The sequence below is a fragment of the Gigantopelta aegis genome, chromosome 3, assembly GCF_016097555.1.
Source record: "Gigantopelta aegis isolate Gae_Host chromosome 3, Gae_host_genome, whole genome shotgun sequence".
In the NCBI taxonomy this organism is placed as follows: domain Eukaryota; kingdom Metazoa; phylum Mollusca; class Gastropoda; order Neomphalida; family Peltospiridae; genus Gigantopelta; species Gigantopelta aegis.
The window spans coordinates 43,829,488-43,851,865 of record NC_054701.1 but is presented as its reverse complement, the minus strand read 5'-3'; the positions used below and the strand labels follow the sequence as shown (position 1 = coordinate 43,851,865).

The following is a 22,378-nucleotide window of genomic DNA, read 5'->3' as shown; positions in this document are numbered from 1 at the left end:
GAATTTTCACGGGCTTCCATCGAAGGTATTACTGGAACGGCAATGAAAAAGGACAATGTTGTAAAACATTCCCAATCGGAATCCCACAAGAAGGCATGCGCGCTGAAATCACCCCAAGTTCTCACTTTGGATCAGGAAATAGGAAATGTTTTATTTAACGATGCACTCGAACACATTTTATTTACGGTTATATGCCGTCGGACATATGGTTAAGGACCACACAGATATTGAGGGAGAAAACCTGCTGTCGCTACTTCATGGGCTATTCTTTTCGATTAGCAGCAAGGGATCTTTTATATGCACCATCTCATAGACAGGATAGCACATATCACGGCCTTTGATATACCAGTCGTAGTGCACTGGCTGGACACTTTGGATCAGATATACAAATCAACTCCCACTGGCCGATCAATTAGCATAGTAGTTCAAAAACTTCAGAAGAAAAGATTGTGTTTTATTAGTTTTTACTTATTTTATAAAAGTGCTAATCAAATTCCAGTAGTTGCTATTCAATTCTCCATCCAGTAGGAAAAACTGTTAATAAAAAATTTTCAAAACAAATTACACCCTGCATTTTGGTTACCATGGATACAATACAATGTAATTTCGTATGTTGTGGAATTTGGTATCTACTGTTTTTCAAATGCAGTTTTACTGGATTTCCGACACATTACCATATTATTATTGAACTTGTGTGTCAATGCCAAAGCCACACACCATAATATGTAGTTACAGTTATAAACTGACAGTTCTGAAAGTATTGGTTTTCAGGCCTTGGATTATTCAGACAAAACTGCAACCCCTGCATATGTCTAAAGTAAATATGCTTTAAGATGTGCGACTGCGTAGGCTATTCAGAACTGAGATATTGATTTTTTTTCTTCTTCTTCTCTAGAGCTGCGGTTTACGCATAAGAAAAATCTATCATGTTTACTGCTCCAGAGGAGCTCATCAGACGAAACTACGCCCAAGTGTGGGGTTTTCCACCGCCGTCTTACATATAATAACCTCTCAGAGGCGGGCTTTCACCAAGAGATCTGAAGACAGGAGAGAAGTGTCGTTTTAATGACACCCCAGCACACCGTTTAATCAGCATTTAATAGATGTCTAGTATTTTATACCACATATCGTCCAAGAGTGGGTAAAAAGATGACACCCCAGCACATTGTTTAATCAGTAGCTACTGGATGTCTTCAAAGTAAATAAATATAAACATTTAAGAACACCCCAGCACATTTGTTTAATCAGTAGTTACTGGATGTCTTCAAAGTAAATAAATATAAACATTTAAGAACACCCCAGCACATTGTTTAATCAGTAGCTATTGGACATCTTCAAAGTAAATATAAACATTTAAGAACATCCCAGCACATTGTTTAATCAGTAGTTATCGGATGTCTTCAAAGTAAATATAAACATTTAAGAACACCCCAGCACATTTGTTTAATCAGTAGTTATCGGATGTCTTCAAAGTAAATATAAACATTTAAGAACACCCCAGCACATTTGTTTAATCAGTAGCTATTGGATGTCTTCAAAGTAAATATAAACATTTAAGAACACCCCAGCACATTTGTTTAATCAGTAGTTATCGGATGTATTCAAAGTAAATATAAACATTTAAGAACACCCCAGCACATTGTTTAATCAGTAGCTATTGGATGTCTTCAAAGTAAATATAAACATTTAAGAACACCCCAGCACATTGTTTAATCTGCAGCTATTGGATGTCTTCAAAGTAAATAAACATAAACATTTAAGAACACCCCAGCACATTGTTTAATCAGTACCTATTGGATGTCTTCAAAGTAAATAAATATAAACATATAAGAACACCCCAGCACATTGTTTAATCAGTAGCTATTGGATGTTTCAAAGTAAATATAAACATTTAACAACACCCCAGCACATTGTTTAATCAGTAGCTATTGGATGTTTCAAAGTAAATATAAACATTTAACAACACCCCAGCACATTGTTTAATCTGCAACTAGTGGATGTCTTCATGGTGGACACAAAGTTCCATTCTCGAACACCCCTGCACACTGTAATCAACAGCTATCGGATGATTTCAAAGTGGACACAAACATTTATTCAAGAACACCCCAGCACACTGTTTAATCGGCAGCTGTCATAGGAAAAAAACCCATGCTCATTGCAATTACTAATACGGATTTATCGCAATATATTTCAATGACATTTATATAAACAATATTACTTTAGCCTATTCATGGTCATACAAATACATTTAAACATACATTTTGTTAAATTATCCAATTACGTTTAACTAATTTATATGATTAAGAATTAACTGCAAGTATTTTCCAATTTATGCAAGTAATAAAAACCCACCCACAAAAAAAAAAAGAGAGAGATCATGAACATTCAAGACGAATCTCGTGACACGAGAAATGGAAAATACTTGATGGATATTTCTCCCACATCAACAAAACTATTAACACTTTCAAAATTGTATCTCTGTACGAGACAGAGTCAAATGTTAATACCCGGTACTACTCCCATGAATATCTGTCAGGATGACTTATAGTCCATCCTTAAGGGATCGCCATTTTTCATACTATGAAAATTACTACAATTTATTTATTTCTGAACTGATCATTTTCTAAATTGCACACAAAATGTTTGTTTTTGTTATTTCCAAACCACTTTTACTTTTCTTCTTACGTCAAACCAAACTGAAATTATTTAGAAAAAAAAAAACATTTTTGTAGGATAGTATGACTATAGTCTTCTGCAAAATAACTTTGGATTAAGGACATGTGAGAAATACCATTTTATATTTTACCAAAAATAAATGTTTTGTTGTCGATTTTATCTGAAATATTTGACATTCAAGATCAGAGGCATCACATAACACTGTAACAGCTATAAACTCATCTACAAAAAGATATTAACCTGCTAGTGAAAATAATGGCCATTATGACATTAGATATACAACAGCTATGGAAGAAAAAAACAAAAAAAACCAAAAAAAACAAAAACAGTGACAACAGTGTCTGGACTGATTGTGATAGATCCTATGACTTATCCAAAATATAATATTTCACGCAAACTATCGGTCTGTTTGAATGTCGGTTATCCAAATTTAATTTAACGCTAACAGCTAATCGGTTACATGAATGAATGAATGAATGAATGAATGTGTTTAACAACACCCCAGCACAAAAATGCACATTGACAACAGGGTGTCGAACAAAGGTAAGAATATGAATATGATTTATATGTTTTATAAACAAGGAACATGAATAATGTTGACACGAGTGAAAGCACACCTAATAAATTATACAATAACCTGCTGTAGAAAATACCACAAATCCTAAACGATCAACGAGGTGTAAGATATACAGTGTAGATATATGAAGAGTTCATTTCCAAAACGCGATATATATATATATCCATTTACATCTTTTTGAGAAAAATCTGGTTTTGCTGCAACATGATATAGCATATATATCACATACAGCACAGGTTTAATATCCTGTTCAATGGACAAAAGATTGTGTTTTGACAAAAACTGTATTGTCATACTGTTGAAATTGGCTTATATATCGTATTTTGGAAATGAATATTTTATACATACAGACGTGTGTATATATACTGTTACATAAATCTACTGGTTATAGAAATTAACATATACATGTATAAGGTTACACAAAGATACAATAAATCACAAGAGATCTACACCAGTTATGGGAGAAGAAAGAAGAAAGAAAGAAAAAAAATACCGTTACACTGACCTACAGATACGAAGAGCGTGAAATGTTACTGACGATAGCCACACAAGTGAACACATACCTAATCAAATATGCAAGACTTCACCGGTGGAGAAGATTGAGATAAAGCAATCATGCGGTAACACGCCAGCTTGGACAGCGCTCTCTCCCTCCGTGAAGGGTTTTCCGATGCCAATACAGGTTCGGACCCATCGAACATGCTGGACAGGTTTAACTATTGATGGGCCAATTGTACAAGAAATAAAGCACAAACGCAAGGGACTTACAATTGCAGAAAATCAATCCAGCCCTGCAGCCGGAATGTTCGGATCTTGATCAAGTAGAGGCCTGTTTAGTAATCTTGGCACTATTCGGTGTCACTCACAAGATATGTATATACCGTTGGTATGCTACAGGGGTGGATACACGTGATATCACACCTATAGAAGGATATACAATCGATATTCACCTCTATAGAAGTGTGTGTAAACAATGTTTCTGCCTGTCCAGTAATCTTTATACACTATTTCAATGTCGCTCATGAAAAAAATATGTGGAACTAGTTAATGATATCCGTTATTCATACGATGAATAAAGTAAATACCCAAAGGGCTATATTTCACAAAGATAGGCATAGTGATTTGGTAACAATAAATGATTCAAACAAAACACTGAGAGACTATTTGCTACCACTAGACAATACTTTCCGATATATATATATATATATTAATATATGAATAATAAACTAAAAACCTCGAAGGGCCAAAATTGTACAAATGTTACAATATAGTAATAAAATGTTAATTCACTATGCCAAACATGAATACTATTTTGTCAAAAGATTATAGAAACAAGCAGACCAGGGAAAAACTGGCAACACATGAGAAAACATGGCAAGTGACAGCAGGGCAGGGCAGAGCATGGCAGGTACAGGGGCAGGGCATGGACAGGGAACAGGGACATTTACAGAGGCAAGGCAGTGCATGGTTTTTGTACTAGTACTTGGGTAGGTCTCAGTCTATAGATTTTACAGACAAGCAGAAGGAGACACACACAGATAAGACCGACATCAGTAGTTTTACTGCGGGGGGGGGGGGGGGGGGGGACATAAATGGAGTTAGAGATGACTTTAGATGACAGCTAAAACATTCTACCATTGTGTTTCACATCAACATAACACCAACAGAAAGGGCACCAGAGTACATTGTATAGCTGTTGAATCAATTGGTGTGGCATGAAAGCTAGCCTTATTTTTTTAAATATATTAACCAACATTTTCACCCACCCATCATCCTCTCATTCAATAAATAAATTATGTACAGGTATGCAGATGGAAGAAGGAAAAAACAACAACACACACACAAAACAAACCACAAGAGCTGTGTGGTCAACACTAACACACACACACACCACACACACACCACACCACACACACACACCATACACACACACACACTACACACACACACACACTACACACACACACACACAAACATGCACAAACAACTACCCAACAAAAACCAGACCCACAAACTTACCTTCAGCTTATGTGGTCGTCCAAACACTGGTTGTGCCGACCGGCAATAGCCGATTATACCGTGGCCAGCTAAAAATTAATACCATTGTTGACTTGTGCAGCGAGTACATAAATGCCAATCAGAACACCGGCGCAGGCTAGAAGGCATTACCTCCCATGTTAAAGAGATGACGAAACCTTGTGCTGTTGCTGCTGCTGGTGGTAGTGGTAGTGCTGGTGCTGGTGCTGGTGGTGGCTATGCGGTGAAAACCGGCTGCCGATCCAAAAGGCATTATATTAGGTTAACGCCAGCCTTTAATTATCTGCTCAGTTCAGCATGGCAGGACCCAGTCAACCTGTAGTGTGTTCACTATTCAATACTAGCGAGCATTGAGTGACCACTCAGTGGGAACGGCCATAGCTCAGCGACCACGTTTTCACAGCTCTAACAGGCATGGACATAACAATCACACCTCAATGATGAAAGGAGAGAGAGAGAAAGAGGGGGGAAAAAGTGAGAAAAAAAACTTTCCAATCATACATAACAGGCTTATGGGGGAAAAAAAACAAAAACAAATTCCAATTGTACACAGCAGGCTTATGGAGAAAAAAAATACAAAAACAGTTCCAATCATACACAACAGGTTTATTTATATGCCAATATGTGGTACAAGGTTAATTTATATTGCTACATTTATTCAATACCTGGGGTTTCGTTTTAGTGTTATTTTGGTGACAATTGTCCGTCCTCTTTACAAAAGCATAGATATATATCAAGTGAAAACATACATTGTATTCAATGCTGTCCAAGTTGTTACATGCTGCCATTTTCCAGGCCTACAATACATCAAATGATAACCTGTATGACTCCAACCCCACCCACCATTCATTCGGTGTAGCGATAATTTTTAGAATATAAACAGAACAGATATTTTGATTTACAAATTTTTATCAGTGTCAGTTGTAAGCTATTTGAAAAGTGAAAGTTCAAGTACTGTTTAAGTTTGTTTTGTTTAATTACACCAACAGAGCACACTGATTTATTAATCAACAGCTATTAGAAAGAAATGTTTTATTTAATGATGCACTCAACACATTTTATTTACGGTTATATGGCATCAGACATATGGTTAAGGTCCACACAGATATTGAAAGGAAACCTGCTGTTGCCACTACATGGGCTACTCTTTCCGATTAGCAGCAAGGGATCTTTTATATGCACCATCCCACAGACAGGATAGTACATACCATGGCCTTTGTTATACCAGTTGTGGAGCACTGGCTGGAACGAGAAATAGCCCAATGGGGCCACTGACGCAACAGTTATTGGATGTCAAACATTTAATAATCCTGCTATATATGTCCAAATTTACAAAGCCTGTTTTGGACTTACATGTGTGTAACTACATACATTTCCAATGCTTAAACACATGCGCTTCAGTAAAACAGGCTTCGTAAATTTGGCCCATAGTCTTCAGATGAAGCCTGCTATGTTTTTCTATTAACAAGGAATCTTTTGTATGCACTTGCTGATAGGCAGGAAAGCACATACCAGTTGCCTTTGATATACCAGTTGGGTGGAGCTGGTTGGGTTGGGATGGGTGGGGGGAACCCCACCAGAGAAGGGGTTTGATACTATGGCCCAAGCACTCCAGGCAAGCACTCTATTGACTGAGAGAGATCTCAGCAACAACTATTTAATGTTTTAGAAATATATAACAACCTCTGTAACTTGTATTGCGAATCATGACACAATACTGAATAAAATGTTCCCTGACAAAGGAATAAAAAAACCCAGCCCTTACAATTTTGTTGGCATCCAAATTCCATGAAATAAAACATTTCCTTCCTTCTGAAATTCCATGATGTCCTATAACTTTTTAATTACCAATTGTTTGACATCCAATAGCTAACAATTAATTAATCAATATGCCCTAGTGGTGTCATTAAAAAAAATTAATAATAAATAAATAAAAAATATGTTATGCCCCATGACTGGTATATCAAAGGCTGTGGTATGTGCTATCCTGTCTGTGAGATGGTGCATATAAAAGATCCTTGCTACTAATGGAAAAATGTAGAATGTTTCCTCTTTAAGACTTATATGTCAGAATAACTAAATGTTTGACATCCAACAGCCAATGATTAATAATCAATGTGCTCTAGTGGTGTTGTTAAAACAAACTTCTTCTTTTTAAAAATTTCATTTCAACTTATTTCCGTGCTTATATCCAATTAAGGTTCAAGCACGCTGCCCTGGGCACACATATCAGCTACCTGGGCTGTCTGTCCAGGACAGTGGGTTAGTTGTTAGTTGGTTAGTGGTTAATGACAGAGAAGCGGGTGTAGTGCCCTTAAGAACTCACTCTGGGTTGGTGCCGGTACCAGGCTGCGAACCCTGTACCTACCAGCCTATAGTCCGATGGCTTATCCACTGCGCCACCGAGGCCAGGTTTTTTTTTTTGATAAAGCAGTTGTGGGACACTGGTTTCATGGGACAAACAACAATCAGACAATGAGTCCACCGATGGGGCTCCAGCATATCAGGTAAGCACTGTAGCGACTAAGCTACCTGCAGGCGTCATTAAACAATTATCCTTTCATTTATTTTAAGAAACTATACGGTCCACAGAAGATAATGCTTTATTCAATATTCGCACATTTCTGTTTGACTTTTCACGGATCCACGATTTTTTGCTGAGGGCAGTCCAAAATTATTTTTATGAGAGAACCCCCCCCCCCCCCCCAAAAAAAAAGTTTTGGATTTATGCGTAAGTACCTTAAAATTAGAAAACAAAAGTTTTCCGAAGCAGGAGCAAAGCAAAGACCCCCATATCCCCCCCCCCCCCAAAGAAAAAAAACTCTGCTTGAAAAATAAATGTTTATTCTTAAAGTTCCCATCCCCATAAGTATAGGTTAAATCCTCTTTTGAAGACTGAACCAAGACAAGTCTAAAACAGCAGGGACAGGACATACATAGGTCAGTGGTAAGAGTCCTCGCCTGAGATGCAATGGGTTACAGAATTATCTCTGCTGGTGGACTTGGCATTTTAATTTAACATGTTGCCAATAAAACTAGATTTGCAACCATAAAGCCACTGATCTACATCTGCAAATTGAAAAACATAGTTATTGCCTTATTTACAGATTGGTGTTATTTTTTAATGACATACTCAAATTAAAATATTAAATGTGGTGGACATACCTATCGCATTTTCTTCTCGTTGTATAGTAAATTTGTAAGTGACACCGAATAGTACTATTATTAGACAGGCAGTAAAGCAAATGAACAAACATCTGGCATGCTTATGAAATATGCAAGATGACAGCCACGCACAAATTAAAGCCCAGGGCTATATGAGCCAGAGACATGAACGTATGAACATTAATAAAATATATGCTTTTAAATTAATAAAAATGAAAATGTGAAGCTTATTTCCATCTCATTTGATTAACATCCCAGTGGTTATAGAGTGCATACTGTACTTGCAAAGAATATAGGTTAAAAAAATAAAACCCACTACAGGCCACTTAGATTATTCTTTACGTACATAGCAGCGATACACTGTAGATCTTTTTATGTGCTGTCTCAAAGACAGAATATGTTAAGTAATGAAGAATTGGATGGAATCGAAAATGGAAAATACAGTGAAACTCCTCTAAACCAGACCCCCTCGGTACCAAGTAAAAAGTCTGCTTTTAAGATGTATCCAGTTTAGAGAGGTTCTCTTCTGTACAGATATTTAAAAAGGACCATAAAAAACGTCCGGTTTTGAGGGAATTCCGGTTTACAGAGGGTCCGGTTTTGAGAGGTTTCACTGTACTCCTATGCTATACATAGAAAACTAGGACCTATACAAAAATAATTAATTGAAAAATATTTTTAAAAACAAATCATGTGGTCATTTCTAGTAACATTAAACAGATGAACAACTGTACTTTTTTTCAAAATGACTGTACAAGGTATTTTCCAAGGCAGTTTTGCATTAAGTTCAGAAATATATTTTTTAACTTGTCTGTGTACAATATATGTAAATATCTTACATCTCGCTAAGAGTTGTCATTTTCACTAAAACTGTGTTTGAATATGACCTATATTATAAACAACATATAAAAGAAGCATATATATGATAGGGTCTCAAAAAGAAACTACAAAAATACAGAAGTTGATGATTTAGTCTAAATGCTAAAATAGTTTAAAATTTACCACAGACTGAAACAACCATGAATATGTATTAGTTAATGTTTTTTACTATAGAAATAAATAATTAAGTAATTGTGATTAATTAATTAGTTAATTCTTGAATAGTTTTAATTAAAGATTATGGATACCGACGTAAAGTTTAGCAAAAGATTACCATAGCTCTTGGTTAAAAAAAGAAGAAGAAAAAAAAAAAAAATTGGCTGTGAAGAATTTAATTCAGGTCATTTGGTAAATATAATCGAAAATAAATCTTTAAAAATTTCAATCATAAATTTTATATATTAAACAAAACATTTGCTATTAAAAAAAAAAAAAAAAAAGGTTTGGCTACATGTATGTCAAGAATTGAACTCAGGTCATCTGGTTAACAAAAGCTATAAAATCCATTAAAACACCTATATGAGAAGATAATTAAAGGAACATTATTGCAACCTGTACAGTATTAATGAATCCAATACATCAATACATAACGAATGTTGCATGAATGATTTAATTCAATAATTTTTCAAAGCCAGAGCTAAACCATGTCCAGGAATTCTATGGACTTGCGAACCTTTTTTATCATGCTCAATTTATTGACAGATTGTCATGGTAACAAAGCAACTTATTTACTCTCAACAATTTTCCCAACACCATTCAGGTACAATAATTTAGCGATTGTGCGTCGACTCAATGATGATATTGATGCCATTCAATCTCGTCGAGGGAGCGCTTTTGCAGAACACTGGCCGGCTTAAAATATCTGCTTGCCGTGCAAACACTGAGTCGAGCCATTATCAGGGTCTCAGTCACTACGAGTATAATCTCCAGTTTGATCAAGAACGAAAATCAATGCTTGCTTACACAGCCTGGACTCAATATCTGTATACCTACTGTTGACAATTAACGGCAAAAGGTGGGGTCCTGGAATCGTTCAAGTTGTCAATGCAAAACCTCAGGTGAATCGGGTGCAAGCATAGAATTAGAAACTTGACAGTGCTGCCATCTGATGGTCAGTCAATACACTGTTAACAGTGAAACCAATAATTATATTAATATCCAATCCCTTGAGAATATAACGGGGTAAAAAGGGTAGATTCCACATAAATTTATTAGCAGTAAAAACGTTTTTGGTTTTTTGTATATAAATTTAATGGCTTTTGACATCTATAAAATATTTTGTGAAAATAATAAACAAATTTTACACAGGACTACAGACTAATATTCAAGAATACCATGAATTCAAAATAAATACAGTAAAACCCTTCTAAACTGGACACATATGGGACCAAGTAACAAGACCAATTTTAAGGGATATCTGGTTTAGAGAGGTACTGTTCTGTACTAACATTTAAAAAGGGCCCATAAAAAATGTCCGGTTTTGAGGGAATTCCAGTTTACTGAGGGTCTGGTTTTGAGTGAATTCCAGTTTACTGAGGGTCTGGTTTTGAGTGAATTCCAGTTTACTGAGGGTCTGGTTTTGAGGGAATTCCAGTTTACTGAGGGTCTGGTTTTGAGGGAATTCCAGTTTACTGAGGGTCTGGTTTTGAGCAGTTTAACTGTATAATACATCACCATAGTAAGATATAGTCAAGGCAATTCCAATCCATTGGACAAAATGTTTTTAGAAATAACATTTACTCTCACTGGGTTGGAATTGTCATATCTAAACCTCACATTGGTGATTGGTTCTTTTTTCTTTTCTTTTTCCAACAACAAAATACTTATAAGCAAAGGCCTGTTTATTCTTGATCCATTTGTAAACACTTCAACTATAAACTCATTTAATAGTCCAAATTCTGCAATGACATTATAACTTCACCAAAAAATATTATTCATGAAGCTGAATATGTTAATTTGTAAAATACTTTTTAAAACCATTAACCCCTTATATGGACAGGCACCTCAGACAGAGTGTATCAAAGACAGCATGCTTGAATTTTAAATAGATACAAATATGAAAATACCAGACATTGCTATGTTTTAGTCAGTTCCATGCATGAGTTAACCCTTGAATTTAAATATCAGGCACAAAATGATTAGTCTTTGTTTCGGTTAAGGAAGGATGGAAATGTTTTATTTAACAATGCACTCAACACATTTTATTTATGGTTATGTGGTGTCGGACATATGGTTAAGGACCACATAGATATTGAGAGAGGAAACCCGCTGTCGCCACTTCATAGGCTACTCTTTTCGATTAGCAGCAAGGGATCTTTTATATTCACCATCCCACAGACAGGATAGTACATACCACGTGCTTTGTTACACCAGTTGTGGAGCACTGGCTGGAACGAGAAATAGCCCAATGGGCCCACCGACAGGAATCGATCCCAGATCTATCGTGCATCAGGTTGTTTTGGTTAAAGTGAATTACCGTAGTTTTTAAACACTATGGCCCATTTTTCATTATTAGTCATTTTTGATAAATGAACTCAGATGTTACTTATATTTTATTGTTTAGAATATCCATTTACATACATCTGAAGTGTTTATGGTCTTCTTGGTATTTGTAAAGCCACAAAAAAATACAATTTTCATAATTCTAAAAATGCACACATGATACCTCTGAGAAGTAACAGTTATAGAAAAAAAGTTAGTTTGTTTTGTTTAACGACACCACTGGAGCACATTGACTAATAAATCATCGGCTATTGGATGTCAAACATTTGGTAATTCTGACTGAAAGGAAAATCGCTACATTTTTCCAAATGAAACAAGGGATCTTTTATATGCATTTTCCCACAGACATGAAAGCACACACCACAGCCTTTGTCCAGTTGTATCGGCCTCGGTGGCGTCATGGTTAGGCCATCGGTCTACATGCTGGTAGGTACTGGGTTCAGATCCCAGTCGAGGCATGGGATTTTTAATCCAGATACTGATTCCAAACCCTGAGCGAGTGCTCCGCAAGGCTCAATGGGTAGGTGTAAACGACTTGCACCGACCAGTAATCCATAACTGGTTCAATAAAGGCCATGGTTTGTGCTATCCTGCCTGTGGGAAGCGCAAATAAAAGATCCCTTGCTGCTAATCGGAAAGAGTAACCCATGTAGTGGCGACAGCGGGTTTCCTCTCAAAATCTGTGTAGTTCTTAACCATATGTCTGACGCCATATAACCGTAAATAAAATGTGTTGAGTGTGTCGTTAAATAAAACATTTCTTTCTTGTCCAGTTGTAGTGCACTGGTTAGAAAGAGCTGAAAGGATCCACCGAGATGGTTCGATCCTGCGATGCAAGCACCTCAAGCAAGCACTCAACCGACTGGGCTAAATCCCACCCCTAACAGTTATAGAGACCGATTCAGTCTATTTTAAGGGTATTTACAAGTTTCAGTATCAATCACAGACTCTTGTTTCACTCTGTTGTAACTTTATCCAGACGTGTTAGAGGTGTGTATATATTTTCACCGGTTCAAACTAGGGCCTTAGACTTTAGAGGCTATTCACAATTATCAACATATTCATGAGTATACATATTTTCTTTTGGTACTTCCCTTCCACTCCTGAAGGCATCCATCAAAAACATTGATTTTTATCCAACTTTTTTTCTTTTATGGCATACGCTCATAAAATAAAAACAACTAAAATAACGTCCTATATATAGCACTGTAACGATTATACCATTACAAAAGTTAAAAGTTGAACACAAGATGTAGTTTGTTATAATAGCTACCATTTATCACACTGAAACAAGATGTGCTATTATCTCATATTACTGCAGATTATCAATCGAGATTCTGTTTAATATTCACGGCTTAATTCCTGGTATTGTTCCTATCGGTGAGACGATCAGAATAATGCATTTCAGGCATAGATGTTAGAATTTCCCTCAGTGTAGCTGGCAATAGAATTCTATAGCCCAGTCCCAACAAAAATACATCAATTATCGGAGAACTAAAGAAAAATCAATTCATCAGGGCCAATGCGGAAAAAAAATTACATAACCGCCTGCATAAACCCTAGCAACAGTAGCTATCCCAGAGTTCCAATCAAGCCCAATTCTTGTACACCAAGGCTAAACAAATTATATCTTTAATGAAGTTATACATACTGATTATAAAGTCACTGATTCTTGCCTGTATGCATAGAGTTGGGGGTGGAGTCTGTGACTATGACTGAAGTAAATACTAAACAAACAATTCAATAAGAATATAATTATGTCAAGATGGAATTAATACTGTAGATTATGAGAAAATAAATACTGTGGATTAGATTATAAGGAAACAAATACTGTAGATTTATTATGAGAAACAAACACTGTATATATTAGATTGTTAGAAAACAAATATTATAGATTATGAGAAAAAAAAAATACTGTAGATACGATTGTGACAAAACAAATACTGTAGATACGATTGTGAGAAAACAAATACTGTAGATACGATTGTGAAAAAACAAATACTGTAGATACGATTGTGAGAAAACAAATACTGTAGATACGATTGTGAGAAAAAATATACTGTTGATGTAAAAAAACAAATACTGTAGATTATGAGAAAAGTATTGCAATATTATTAAACAATGGATGATATGTCATTAAATAAATATTCCTTTCCTTTCATGCTGAAATATTATATAATTCTAGTGAGTAATTATTGAGGAACTGAATCATAAGATAAACCAGAATAAACAATAGTGACAGTTATCAGAAACACGGCACCACCAGACATCCAATCTAAGAACGTACATCAGTACACCAACACATCCCCGGACCTCGTTGTGAAAAACATTGAGGGGAGTGATTAACTGCTACCCTAACTGGGACTACGCGGAGTCATTTAAAGGGACATACCCTAGTTTTTAAACACTAAGGCATATTTTTTACTATTAGAGCCATTTTTTTATAACTAAAATCATACTTTACACATATTTTATTGTTTAGATTATCCATTTCCATACATTCGAAGTGTTTTGGGTCATCCTGGTGTTTTTAATATCACAAAATGCATTTCTTATATTTTTAAAAACGCACGTGCATCTGAGAAGTAACAGTTAAGTTCGAGATGCACCCAACTTTTAATAGAGCAGTTAATACCACAAGTCCTGTGATTTGTGATAAATGTGAGTATATTGGTTGTAACAAAAATTAAGTTTCATCTGAGCAAAAAATGTAAGTGTAATTCCTATAGATGTACATGTACTGGTACAAGCGAATACAATGAATGATTGGATGTTTGAAGACAAACAAAAATTGGCTCAAAGGAATATGAATGGATGAATAGATGGATGGATGGATGAATGGATGGATGGATGGATGGATGGATGGATGAACGGATGACAGTCTATATACAGATAGCTTGTAGTCAAAATATAGTGCATGGAGCTGTGGTAAAACGTATTCACATATTTAAAACATGATCACTCAATACATGAAACAACAAACTATTAACACTACAGATCAAAACATTTTTTTAAAATAACAACACCACCTATATAAAATGGAAATACATATGTATTATAAATATCACAGGTCAATGTTAAAAGAACTTATTTTTTAAGAAACACTGATCATTGCAGGTGTTTATCAGCTCTGTTCCTAGACTCCAATAATCAGCCCCATTTCCAACCATTCCTCAAAGGCTATGTCATTTTAATTCCCAATTTTGGAGTAATCTAAATGTAAATAATTCCTAATTTTATTATTATATAAAGACTAATTTTGAAAATGATACATAACAATTGACAAACACCCTTTCTGGCTCTCCCCCATGTTTTCAAGGTAATCAATATCAATTGCATAATGAATACAAACTGATTGATGAATATAAATTAGTTTGTGGATCAGAAATAAATTATAAGTACCATACAAAATTTATAAAATTCATTGGACAACAAAAAAAAAAGTTCTAAAACCCATTCCATAAATGTAATATTACATTCACTTTCATGTAATAATCTACATGTATATTTAAGAAAGAAAAAAAAGAAAAAAAAAAACCCCACCCACAAACATGTTACAATACAACCTACAACAGTACCTCAGTCTGTAGAGTGATTTTGCTACAACCGTGTTCAAGTCATGAATCGGCCTGTAAAGATCTTTTGCTGTACCTGATTTGATTAGGCCATTCCTAACAATACTTTGTTTGCTATATTAAATCTGAAACACCTGTTTTACAGTTGACTGGTTGGTAGAATATCGTCTCTTTTTTTTTTTTTTTACTACCAGTATTGCATATAAAAGAGAAGCAAAAAAAGAAAGTCATGGATGGATGGATGGATGGATGGTGTTCATTACAAATTTTCTGTTAAGGGGAAATAACTATTTAGCAAAAAGTGACAGAAAACTTAAAAATTTGGCACAATGAAATGTTTTAAATTTAAGCCTTATTTTGGGTTACAATACCTTTATTAGCATTTACCCTATAAATATTTCCACTAAATTGTCATTAAAATAACCCCAAATGTTTTTTCCAATGCCAAGTAAGGACCATTCACTTGCCTCAAGTATATTGTACATGAATTCTGTATCAATATATCCATTTTAATAAGTTTTTAAAATTAATTAAATCAGGGTAATTGGACATTATATGCATACAGTGGAAGGTTTTATGGGGGGTGTACCCTTTCCCCCATTGTAAAATGCCGGAAAATCCACTGTTTAGTGTTTAACAGATACATTTTAAATTAGTGGGGGCATGTAATATCTTGGTCAACTGGATGTTTTTGCAGCAGTATATCATTTTGACTTTGTTGTGTGCTCTTTTTCTACATTGCATCCACACTATAAATACTATAGCTGCCCTTTTTAAACCTTGCACCCTTCCCTAAAAAAATTGTGGATCCATCCTTGATAATATATATTATATTATGTATATGATCCAGTCCTAGAATACAATGATAACATTTTCATATACTTGACAACGTACAGATGAAGTCAACTGTAGATCTTTAAATATTAAAATGTCCATTCAAAATAGCTCATATTGAAATAATATCTATGCCAAACCACCAAGTTTTGTTAAAATAAGTCACTTTTGAATGGTTAACCTCATCAGAAAGACAAGTTACTTGAAACTGAGTACTTAATTAAAACATAAACAAATGTCCGCCATTTAGGATCCACAGAAAATGCACCAACAGGGAGATGATTGGCAGACCTGTCAACCTTTAGTCAAGAGAAAGCAGGAGGTGTGTGTTGAAAAAGCAGGAGATTTTGTAAAAAAGCAGGAGATTTTTTAAATTAACACAATTTAACCCAAAATCGCAAGATTTAAAAAAGATATATATTACAATAAGTTATATGAACTCTACAGAATGTCATATATATATACTTGTTAACCTTAGATCTTGGCATTTAAAAAAAATAATAATAAAATAAATTAAAACAAATTTAAAAATATATATATATATAAATATTATTATGATTTAATGCATTTTTTTTTTTAAATAACTCGGGACAATAATTCGGCCTGTTAACATTCTCGGAAACCGACAGTAGTCGACATTTTCTGAATGAGAATGAGTTACTTCCCTTATGTTATTTTGGCAAAACAGGATCAATTTTTTTTTTATGCTTACAAAAATGTCATTTAACAGGAGAAATTGTCTCCCGCGCAGAGGACGGGAGATTTGATCAAATACCAGGAGACTCCCGCGGAATCCGAGAGGGTTGACAGGTCTGATGACTGGGGTCCCATCAAAGTTACCTAATAATTCTAAACATCTAAATTTTGTGTTGTAGTCAATAAGCAATGGATTAACAACACTTGCATCACAAAAGTAGACACTTGTCACCATGACAACACCACTATTTTTCAATAACTAATGACAATTTCCTTAATTTTTTACTTTGCCACTGAAAAAAACAAAATTAGCAATTAAAATGAGTTCTGTTTTGTGCAAAGGTATTTCAATGTATTTTGTACCAGTTACAACTACTGATATTCTTGTAGTACTACAGATAAATGTTGCAATTATTGTCAATGAACATGTGGTTTTCAACCAAAGAAACACTGCAATGGACTGGTGGCAGTGTGTGGTACTACCAGTCTTCCTGTGTGGTCTCTACTATATGATCACATCTGGCTGTAGTATCAGTCCAAACAGATGGTATAGGAACCAATTCACACCAGTAACCACTTCCATTGTACACCTATGTCCCAAAAAGTAAATTCACAATACATGTATGTACAAAATACAGCCAGAAGGAATATCACTGAAAATTAAAAATTGTTTTAGTTCTACCCCAATAGCTACAAGTGAATATGTGAACCACAACATGCATGTCAAATTGTCTGTCACAATTAGGAACTACTAGAACAGTGAATTATGATACATAATTTGTAATTGAACTCTCACCCAGAAGTGAACGGTGTAGTGAGTCCATATACCTCAGACTGGACTCAAATGATAGCACATTTCAAACTGTGAAGTTTGTATATATTTTACAAATCTGATAGTAACACTTTTACAAAAAAAAGCTATCTTACTTTATAGGGGTTATGCTTCGACCGAGTCTTTCTAATTTCTTGAATTTCCTCATCATCGGGATTCTTGCTGGTGCTCGACTTACGTAATACTATGAAGTGCTCACCATTCACCATCCCATTTGGTAAAGCAGACTGAATGCTCTGTGATAATCTAGTCAAGAAACAAAGAACATATTTTTGAACATGCCTTATACATGAACATGCCTTATACATGTACATACAAGCAATGATATTCAAAGGAATTTTTTCTTTTTAAATATACAGTAAATTTTGTTGTTAAAAAAAAAAAAGACTCTTATTATAGCTGGAAATCCAAATTAGTATAACATCCCCACCTCCCACTTGATAGCATCTTCAGACACATTTTCCCCCAAGGGTAAAATGGATAATAGGTAAAAATGTGTAGCCCCAAAATTGCAGAGCAACACCGTTTTTAACAAGGTAATAAAGTTGTTTTGTGAAACATGATCTTCAGTTATCATATCTTTATGCACATAATAATGCTTACCATATATCTTCACCTGTAAGTCAATCTCGGCTATAAGTCGAGTCCCTAATTTCAAGCCCTGAAAACTTTTTTTTTTTATTGACCCGTTTATAAGTCGACCCATGAAAAACAACTAATAAATATTGAAATATTTCTTATTTTCAGCACATGAGAACAATAATGTACAGTATTTGAACAAAAGAAAATTATTTTACAAACTTCGGTTTTCACGTTTTGTACATCGCAATCACAAAAAAGAAGGAAAAAAAAGAAGATGGCATCACACAGTTCCATGCAATCAAAAAACATTATTTACAGCAATCCTGTATACACGTATGTTATGCATTGTTTGATTACTGATTAAGCAGATTCCATACATCATTCATAATGTAATAATTTAAATTTAATAATTTGTTTGTCAGCCTGCTTATATCTCCACCCTTTATGACAAACAGTTTTGCTAAATATATATTCATCAGTGCAGTCATTGGATATCTGTGGACAGATGATGGTTTACAAAGTATATAGTAAGGGATGGATCTAGTATTTGGTAAGGTGGCATGGCGCATCATAGCGAGAATATGTGTGTGTTTGTGCGTGCATGCGTGCATGTGGAAGGGCCAAGCATTGGTGCCAGAAAAGGGCAGATTCTTTCTGGGTTTTTTACTTGTAATAGCTACTAAAAACCCTTTCTTACCATCTTGGATCCGCCACTGCCACTATTGTTGGAGGGCAAATGAGGTGTGTGTGTGTGTGGGGGGGGGGGGGGGGGGGGGCATTAGAACTTGTGGATATTTTACTTTATATTTGGCATCAAAAGTGAGAATGGACATTGAACAAGTGCAACCCTTTCAATTAACCACAGCAATCAACAATGCCATGGAGAATCCCACCTTATTTTGTTTTTATTATTTTACATGCAGTCCTTGGTTTTTGAAAATTATAGGCGAGTGGACAATCGCACACTTCAATATGCTAAGGCAAGTGAAAACTAAATAAAATAGGCAGTGTAGCTCAGATTGGATTTTTACTTGTACGTCTACAAAACTGTTTATTAAACCAGTATTTCCCGATTTGTTCAACAAAGAGAAATACCAGTTTAACGACTGCATGGAAGCCACTGCCAAGTTTTTAATTTTTATAATTTTAATAAAAGGACCTTCCTATCAGCTAAATGATCTATGAAAACTGTTGACTTTTGTAAACAGTGGAAATAAATATACCCATCTATTTTACGTGCGCCGTTTGTTGAGTACAACATATACTGTTTTTCACATTCTTCAGATTGAAATTATGTGCGCTGTACGGGCGCGATCACACCTGCGCACCGTAAAAAGCAAGGTCTGTACACAGCATTTGTTTTGACATAGAACTTTCAATTTTCTCTGTCACTTTTGTTTATTATTTCTTCTTTTTTTTGTAATACTGACATGATTAAACTCCTCTCTTACCCCTTAACAGAAAAACTGCCATAGAAAAAGCTGTGGAACAGTTTGTTTGTTTATTTATTTCTGGGGCTAATTTCATGATTGCCAGGGTTTCATGTTGTTCAGTATTGCATTGCAACTTTTGAAAACAGAACGTTCCCTGTAGGACGGGGGCTAACGGCAAAATGGCAACGCCAACTTTGAAGATTCTACACCCTGCCACCCCAGCTGAAGCAGAAAAGGCCGTATAGGATTATTGTGCTTTTCCAAATAGCAAATTCAAGTAGCCTTTTAAAACAGAATATTGAGGGACTGTTTTCAATTCAGTAAAAACATATTGTAAAGTGTTTGGAGCAACTACATCACTGGTGTCAGGGGGGGGAGGGGGCAAGGGGACATGTGCCCCCCACTTTTCAGATATTTTGCTTTGTTTTATAAGTGTAAAAATGTGTAAAAGTAAGTGTGCCCCACCACCCCACCCACACCCCACTGTTTGGCACCTTCCTACGCCAGTGTATAACATGTACATTCCCAGCTAATTATAGGTGATTTATTACTCTTTTTTTAAGGGACTGTCCTGAGTTAGCAGCTAGTGTAAGATATTTTCCACTAACAGTTCTTTTTGTTGACTAAAATTACATATTAAATACATTTTCTTGTTCAGAATACCAATGTGTTTGCGGCCATGTGCTGGTGTTTTTGGTAGTTATTTTTTATTTCACTTCGTAGTATTAATTTGTTTTGTATGTACAAAATTATTGGGAGGTAAAATAAAGCTTGGACACCTACAAACATTAGGATGACAAAAACACCTTGTTTATACAGACACTGATATTCTAAACATGAAAATATATTACATTTTAATATGTAATTTTAGTCATCAAAAATGCTGTTAGTCTGCAAAATCTTTAAAGTCCCTTTAATCATTAAAACAAATCAGTTCACCTAGCTCCCACCCAAGAAAAATATCTGCCTGTAAACACACCCCCCCCCCCCTCCCCCATTATACTGATACATGTATAACGAAGGAACCTCTCCGTAACTCTAATCCTAACAATGGGGGGGGGGGGGGTAACGGTTGGATATTTTACCCCATATGGCTGTTGGGCAGTCTCAACACTGTATATTTGACAGTTAATAAAGTGTTTAAATCAAAATAATACAGAAAGTTATGGGACCTAATTCACTAAACTATCGCAACTTTGGGATATCGCAGTGTTGCGCAAAAAGACTTACAAGGATGACGTGATGTTGCTTTGTGAATAAGGCCCCTGGTTTAGCCCCACTGTCCCGACAGGGTTTCTGCTAGAGGGTTTTAAAAACGGGTATGGCGCCATACCCAAATGTTTTTGCAGATTTTATTTTTTTAAGTTGACCGTTTGACAAAATTAATTACTCTTATCATTACTGTATGATTTTCTTAACTCTAAACCTAACCCATTTTCTTTCTGGGGGAGGCCCCACATACGCCCAATCAACTGCAGTTGCATTCACCACACACATTGTAAATATTCAATTTCTTTGCGCCATACCCAAAAATTTCTTTCTGGCAGAAACACTGCCCGGATAAGTTGGGGGGGGGGGGGGGGTTGTGCCTGTGTGGACTGTGCTCTCATGCAGGGGGAGTAACCAACTCCCTTTGCCCTATAATCTCCTCAGCATTTATTTGCACATGTATGGAAATGTTTCATTCAAATTCAGAAATATTTTGAATAGGGCCTAACTGAATTATAAGTGCAAATACTAATAATTTATAATAATTAATAACAATTAATAATATATTATTATTAATAGTAATATAATAAATAAATAAATAAATAAATAATGAGACAATAAAAAAAATGTTATAATTTATTAGTGTTGACATCTTTGATTGTCAACATCCATCGGCATCGTCAAAATAGGCTACTCGACAACCATGGCTACTTACTTGTAACCAGGACGATGTTTGTGATTGTGTGTATAGGTCGTTGTAGCTGTTGCCACTGGGATAACAGGTGCTGCTGTAACATCTGCAGCACTCATCGTGTGCCCTTACCCCCCGGGTTTAAAATTAGCTTTCAAAGCAACATGCGTTGACGGGCTTCTGTCTGGTCACGTGACTTGACCGAAGCTACTATGCGTACTATGGTAACCATAAACACCGTTGGGTCAGTCATTTTCTTCAGGGCCATGTCTATACTACAGGGACGTAGCTAGTATGGGGGCAAGAGGGGGGGGGGGGCAAATTCCCCGAAAAAAATCAGAAAGCATTATAGAAACTTAAAGAAAAGGAGTTTTAGATTATTAACTACTCAGTTAACCCCCCCCCCCAACAAAAAATCCTAGCTACGGCCCTGTACTAGCTAACCTGAAACAACGGGGTAGGGGAATAACCAGGGTGCCTTAATATAGGGTATGCAGCTGGACCTCTTTTTTTTCAGGAGAGGGGTAACAGTTACTGCTAACTGTAAAAACAGCACTTAATTAACTTGCTAAGTCCAGCAGCAATAGAAATAAGCAGAATTATTTGTCCATCGGACAAGTACATCGAAAAATCTAATTGTCCAGCAATATTTTTACTTGTCCAAATAAATGTTTTGTTTTATTCAAGTAC

General features: G+C 35.4%; 1 protein-coding gene across 4 annotated transcripts in view; it reads right to left on the bottom strand.

Moving 5' to 3' along the window:
• The window catches only part of LOC121368092, a 132,700-nt gene extending 110,835 nt beyond the window's left edge, over positions 1–21,865 (bottom strand). For 2 of the 4 annotated variants that reach the window (XM_041492645.1, XM_041492646.1), the window contains exons 1-2: positions 21,713–21,865; positions 17,869–18,019 (exon numbers count right to left, since the gene is read on the bottom strand). In XM_041492645.1, coding sequence (XP_041348579.1) covers positions 17,869–18,019; positions 21,713–21,807 — 246 coding nt within the window. In that variant the 5' untranslated portion in view covers positions 21,808–21,865. Of the gene's footprint in view, positions 1–3,816; positions 4,034–5,272; positions 6,366–17,868; positions 18,020–21,712 lie in introns of those variants that run through there. The other 2 variants (XM_041492648.1, XM_041492650.1) reach the window with 2 other exon arrangements.
• Positions 21,866–22,378: the final 513 nt, after the last annotated feature.